A 6,000-nucleotide genomic window follows, 5' to 3' on the forward strand; every position below is an offset into this window, starting at 1 on the left:
AAGCTCACATGGAACATTCATTTAGATCAAATCAGGAGCAAATGTAAAAAGAAGTCATCAATATACTTGGTTGTTTGACAGGACAGGAGTGGGGAGCAAGTAGAGCATCTTTACAAAATATATACTGGGCTCTCATGAGATCTGTCCTTGACTATGGGTGTGCAGCTTACATGTCAGCAGCAGAATCAAACCTCAAGAAATGAGATGTACTACAAGCTCAGGCTTTGAGAATCATTAAGATAAGATAAGATAAGATTAGATAAAATGAACCTTTATTAATCCCCGGAGGGAAATTCAGGTGTCAAAGCAGCAACATCAGCAAACAGAGTGAAACACAGGAGAGGTAAAGGTATACAAACATTATAAAGACAATAATAGAGATCTAAAAGATACAGAGTGAATGGGTGAACATAGTGTGTACAGTCTGTCAATAAATAAATGTAGAATGTAGGAGGAGAGGTGTGGAAGGTGGGGGGGGGGGGGGGGGGGGGAGGAGGGGAAGGAGAAGGAGGGGAAGGAGAGGTGTGGAGGGGGGGCACTGGTGTTGGTGAGTGAGGACCCAGGCTGTCCTGCTGAGCTCATGGGGGTTGGTTGGTCAAACCTGTTGAAAAACAGGTTTAGCTCATTTGCATGTTCCTGGGTCCCCTCAACACCAGGTCTCGGCTGTTTGTAGCCAGTTATCTTCCTGAACCCCCACCCCCTACACACACACACACACACACACACACCTCCCTGGAGCTGTCGGCCTTTAATCTCCCCTCCAGTCTGTCTTTGTAACTGTCCTTGGCCGCCCTCAGCTCCTTCTTCAGCTCCTTCTGGACAACCTTGGCCCCCTCAATGTCCCCGGCCATGAAAGCCCTCATCTTCCTGTTCAACAGGGCTTTAATGTCCCCATTGATCCAGGGCTTGTTGTTAGGAAAACAGCGTACCTTTTTGGTGGGTACGATGCTCTCCTCACAGAACCTGATGTAGTGAGTGATGCAGTGGGAGAGTCCATCGATGTCCTCACCGTGGACCCTGTCAAACTACTCCCAGTCTGTTGACCTGTAACACTCCCTCAGCTCCTCCTCAACTTCCACTGACCACTGTTGAACAGTCCTGGTGGTGGCGGGCTGCCTCCTGACAACAGGCTTGTATGTTGGCACAAGCCTGATGAGGTTGTGGTCTGAACCGCCAAGGGGGGGGAGAACAGTGGCGCTGTATGCCTCCTTAATGTTGGCATACAGCAGGTCCAGGGTCTTATTGTGTCTGGTGTTACAGGTCACATACTGGGTGAAGTTCGACAGGGCTCTGGAGACCCTCACATGGTTAAAATCACCATTTACAATGATGAATGCGCTGGGGTGCCTCGTCTGTAATCCCGCGACGGTGGAGTGGATGACGTCAGTCGCCTGCGCCGCCACAGCACTCGGTTGAATGTAAACAGTAACTATGATGCAGTGTGAGAACTCTCGAGGCAGATAATATGGCCTCAAACTCACAGCCAGCAGCTCCATGTCCGGGGTACAGATGCGCTCCTTTACAGTGATGTGTCTGGGATTACACCATCTGGAGTTAACAAAAACAGCAAGCCCTCCGCCTTTCTGTTTACCGCTCTGTTTGTCTCTGTCAGCTCGCACCACCGTGGATCCGTCCGGTTCCACTAAGCAGTCTGGTATAATCCCCTTCAGCCATGTCTCCGTAAAGCACAGCACACTGGACTCTCGGTATTCCCGTTGGTCTTTCACCAGGGCTGCTAGCTCGTCCGTCTTGTTGGCCAGAGATCTCACATTCCCCATGATCACCGAAGGTTTAAATCTCCTCCTCTCCTTCTCCCTCCCCCCCTCACGATCACACCGGCTCTTGATCCCCGTCTGTGTCGCCGTATCTCGGCAGGTAAATCCTTCGGTGGCGCTGCTACTCGGTCCCGAAAGGCGAGGAGCGCTTCAAACGAATACACCGTCCGTCCGTTGTCCGATCATGTCCGTTGGTCAGGCTAACTAAATATAATAACTAAATAAGACGGCTGTGAAAAAGGAAACTATTTACATAAAGTTTGCCGTATTCTATCACTGACAAAAACTAAGCGCAGTAGAAAGTTAAAAGTCACGAAAAAGTAGCAAAAAAAAGACAAAGAAAGTAGAAACACGGAGAGCTACTAAGACAGGCTGCCACTCGCGTCGGCGCCTAGCAACCAAACCTAGTTAGTGGATCATTCAGAACATCTCCGGTATCAGCAATGCGAGTGGAAGTGGGAGAAATGCCCCTACGGATTAGAAGAATAAAATGAATGCTGGCATACTGGGTTAATCTTCAGGGGCATTATGAAACTCACCCTACCAAAAGTGTTTTGACAGACTGCTGGGAACAAACTTCATAAGCTTTGGGTGGGTAGGTGAGGCAAAGGCAGAAAACATAGGGTTATGTCAATTCCAGTATTGCTCTACAGTTTCAGTTTCCTCAATTCCTCCCTGGTTATTCCGCTTACCAAATATAGACCTCAATATACAGCAGGAATTGGCTGCAAAGATCCTGAGACAGGGTGTGCAGGTGCAGCAGTTTATACCCCGGTGAGTGAGACCTACATCAAGAAACGAGTATCAAATGATGTGTCAGTATATACTACAGAAATATTGGCAATATTATTGGCCCTGCAGTGGATAGAGAGGGAAATAAAAAACACCGTTATTGCATCTGACAGTTTTTCAGCACTCACAAGCATAGGATCTAGTAGATCATCAGTCAGAACGGATATAATTAATGAAATATGTCTCATAATGTATAGGATGGAAATGAAAGACACAGGTACACGATTCATATGGGTTCCTGCTCATGTTGGTGTGGAGGGAAATGAGCAAGTAGACATTCTGGCCTAACAAACACTAAGAATTAAGAATATAGAATTACAAATTCCATTAAGTAAAGCTGAGGCTAAACCATTCATCAAGAACTATGCACAAAAAGTATGGCAGGAGTACTGGGATGATCAGGAAACTAGAAGGCATATGTACAATATACAGAAACATGTTAGGGCAGGGAGAAAGGTGGGCTAAAAAAAGGGAAGAAAATATCATCACTCGACTGAGAATCGGACATACAGGTCTTAATTATACATTTTATCGAATAGGCAAGCACCCAACTGGGAAATGTACACACTGTAACCATCCAGAAACTGTTGAACATGTACTGATACACTGCAGTAATTACACTATCCAGAGGAATCACCTTTTTCAGTCACTAAGGAAGGCAAAACACAACGACTTTTCAGTGCCAGGTCTATAAGGGAATAAAGCAGATAATATATACAGTGAAATTATTCAGTTTTTAAGAAAAACTGATTTAGTTAAACGAATCTAGTGTTTTCATCATTATTATTATTATTTTTTATTTTATTTTGTTTCTGCACAACCTTCTGTTCCACACTCCAGTCGAGATGGTGGCGGTAATGCACCTCTAAGATGGTTTGCCAACCGCCAATAAACACCGAAGAAGAAAGCTTCACTGATATGTAGTTTTGTAGAAACAATATTTAAATTTACAAATGGACCACCCCATTGGAAAAATGAAGTTTGGACTTGTTGATGGTTATAGAACATTAAGATCAAATACAAGAAATTAGCTCTTTAGATGATTTATGTGGCTCTTAAAAAACACGTTATTAATGATAAATAATAATTAGCAATAACAGCGATTAGTGTGCTGGATATCATGTATTCAATGTAGAGCAGAAAATATGTATATTTATGATATTAAAATATAGAAAATGAGCTCTTTGGATGGTTTGGGTGGCTCTTAAAAGAGCCGTTGTGTTGTAGAGAGATCAGGTCGTCATTGGTTTATCCTCCGAAGCCGTACAGGGTGCGGCCCTGCCTCTTCAGAGCGTACACCACATCCATGGCGGTCACAGTCTTCCTCTTGGCGTGCTCGGTGTAGGTGACGGCATCACGGATCACGTTCTCCAGGAACACCTTGAGCACACCGCGGGTCTCCTCGTAGATCAGACCGGAGATACGCTTCACTCCGCCACGGCGAGCCAGACGGCGGATGGCGGGTTTAGTGATTCCCTGGATGTTATCACGGAGCACTTTACGGTGACGCTTGGCGCCTCCTTTACCGAGTCCCTTACCTCCTTTTCCGCGCCCACTCATCTTGTCAGAGTTTAGTTTGTCCGGTAGAAGAAAAACTGATACAACGGAGTGGAGAGCGTCGCTACTTAAAGGCCATTTGCGGACGTAGTTGAAGACAGCTCAGCCCGCCTTTTCCCCCCTTATCTCTTTAACAAGTTAGAGAGTGTAATCCAATTTCCGGTTAAAATGAAGTCCCTTCAAAATAAAAACTAACCATTGACACTGTCAATCGTACTTGTCACTGTCTGGATTACTGTCTCTCCGTGGATTAAAATCATTACTATACTGTACCTAATAGTGTATATATACATTATTCATATACCTCCAGCTGTTTATAATGTATATACTTTGTTACTTTTACCAGCACTAAATAGCAAGTATGTCTATTTATTTCAGTTGTATTAATGCTTCTATTATTATACTGTACCATATTTTTATATACACACTATACATTCCTGTACCATATCACATTTGATATTCTACTGCACTATACTATGTTATCACCACTATAACATTGCACGGAGTAGTATTTCTTGTACCTCTTACTATATAGATATTTATGTCAATGTTCTTAAACAATCAAAATCTGATTGGCAGTTTATCAGTAATGTGCAACATAAAAGTAAATGAAGTTAAACATAACAATGAAAGTATACCAAATCATCGCCATGCTTGATCAATTTTTATAAGATAAATTAACTTCAAAGTAAAAGCATTGACACTTATTTTAGTATTGGTGCTACATTGTTTAAAGTTGTACCATCAAATTTTAGTAACAGGGTTTTCAATCAGTCTATTTAGTTTATTAGTATTTTGGTTGTGAAAAACAACTAGCTTGAGTAACTTAAGCTTTCATCAGGAATGATCTCTTTAAGAGGAGTGGGTGGCTCTTAAAAGAGCCGTTGGGGTAGTTGTGACCGGTATGGAGATTTACTTCTTGGCGGCCTTCTCGGTTTTCTTGGGCAGCAGGACGGCCTGGATGTTGGGCAACACACCACCCTGAGCGATGGTCACGCCGCCCAGCAGCTTGTTCAACTCCTCGTCGTTGCGGACGGCGAGCTGCAGATGGCGGGGGATGATTCTGGTCTTCTTGTTGTCACGGGCGGCGTTTCCAGCCAGCTCCAGGATCTCAGCGGTCAGATACTCCAGCACCGCCGCCAGATACACCGGCGCTCCGGCACCGACACGCTGAGCGTAGTTACCCTTCCTCAGATGTCTGTGGACACGACCCACTGGGAACTGGAGTCCAGCACGGGATGAGCGGCTCTTAGCCTTTGCTCTAGCCTTTCCGGTGGTTTTGCCTCGTCCAGACATCTTCAATAAGTTCGATCTGTTTACGTCCGAGAAAGCAGAATGTTTTAATGACGGTAAACTCCGGCTTATATAGCAAAGAGCTTGTAGCTCATTGGTCAGGTACAGCAGACGCTCGCCCAATCAGAGAAGTCAACGTCACCTGGCAAGTACAACACTTCCGCCCTACAGTAATTTACAAACATGAATTTCTACACCATAACATAACATACAGTCAAAAGGGCCCATGTCAGGAATGGATACAACTAGTTAGTATTATATCATATAATAGAGTATATTTCATACACTGTCAGTGACACCAAAATATCCATATATAGTTTACTGTCTTTAATGCACATTACTTTTTTTGTACATATCTGTCACTGCCAATATAAATCCTACTCACAGTACATACAGTATAGACGTGTATGCATGTACATATTGTACATAATCTTCCATCCAGTATTTATTTATTTGCACTATTTGTATTGTTTACAACTTCCAGAACATTTTACTTGTATGTAGACATTTTATTTTATTGTTGTATTCTTATTTTATTGTTGGTCATTATTGTTCCCAGCTGTTATTTATATTCTGTATAAGT

At 43.6% G+C, this 6,000-nt stretch overlaps 3 protein-coding genes across 3 annotated transcripts; all 3 read right to left on the minus strand.

Annotated features, from left to right (window-relative positions):
* Nucleotides 1-516: 516 nt before the first annotated feature.
* Nucleotides 517-1,780, minus strand: LOC119482499. Its single transcript, XM_037760036.1, has 2 exons — nucleotides 930-1,780; nucleotides 517-601 (listed from the first exon to the last, which is right to left on the minus strand). Exon 1 carries the CDS (start codon nucleotides 1,776-1,778, stop codon nucleotides 1,026-1,028), a length of 753 nt encoding a protein of 250 aa, XP_037615964.1. The 5' UTR covers nucleotides 1,779-1,780; the 3' UTR covers nucleotides 517-601; nucleotides 930-1,025.
* Nucleotides 1,781-3,804: 2,024 nt separating this feature from the next.
* LOC119482508 (histone H4) lies at nucleotides 3,805-4,316 on the minus strand. Its single transcript, XM_037760046.1, has one exon. It carries the CDS (start codon nucleotides 4,125-4,127, stop codon nucleotides 3,816-3,818), a length of 312 nt encoding a protein of 103 aa, XP_037615974.1. The 5' UTR covers nucleotides 4,128-4,316; the 3' UTR covers nucleotides 3,805-3,815.
* Nucleotides 4,317-4,959: 643 nt separating this feature from the next.
* On the minus strand, nucleotides 4,960-5,452 carry LOC119482506 (histone H2A-like). The gene has a single exon (XM_037760044.1). The coding sequence runs from the start codon at nucleotides 5,418-5,420 to the stop codon at nucleotides 5,037-5,039; it is 384 nt and encodes a 127-aa protein (XP_037615972.1). The 5' UTR covers nucleotides 5,421-5,452; the 3' UTR covers nucleotides 4,960-5,036.
* Between the last annotated feature and the right edge of the window lie 548 nt (nucleotides 5,453-6,000).

Source organism: Sebastes umbrosus, chromosome 23 (assembly GCF_015220745.1).
Source record: "Sebastes umbrosus isolate fSebUmb1 chromosome 23, fSebUmb1.pri, whole genome shotgun sequence".
Taxonomy (NCBI): domain Eukaryota; kingdom Metazoa; phylum Chordata; class Actinopteri; order Perciformes; family Sebastidae; genus Sebastes; species Sebastes umbrosus.

Coding starts and splice junctions, on each gene's coding strand:
- LOC119482499 (XM_037760036.1), bottom strand. CDS start 1,778: ATGGGGAATGTGAGATCTCTGGCCAACAAGACGGACGAGCTAGCAGCC.
- LOC119482508 (XM_037760046.1), bottom strand. CDS start 4,127: ATGAGTGGGCGCGGAAAAGGAGGTAAGGGACTCGGTAAAGGAGGCGCC.
- LOC119482506 (XM_037760044.1), bottom strand. CDS start 5,420: ATGTCTGGACGAGGCAAAACCACCGGAAAGGCTAGAGCAAAGGCTAAG.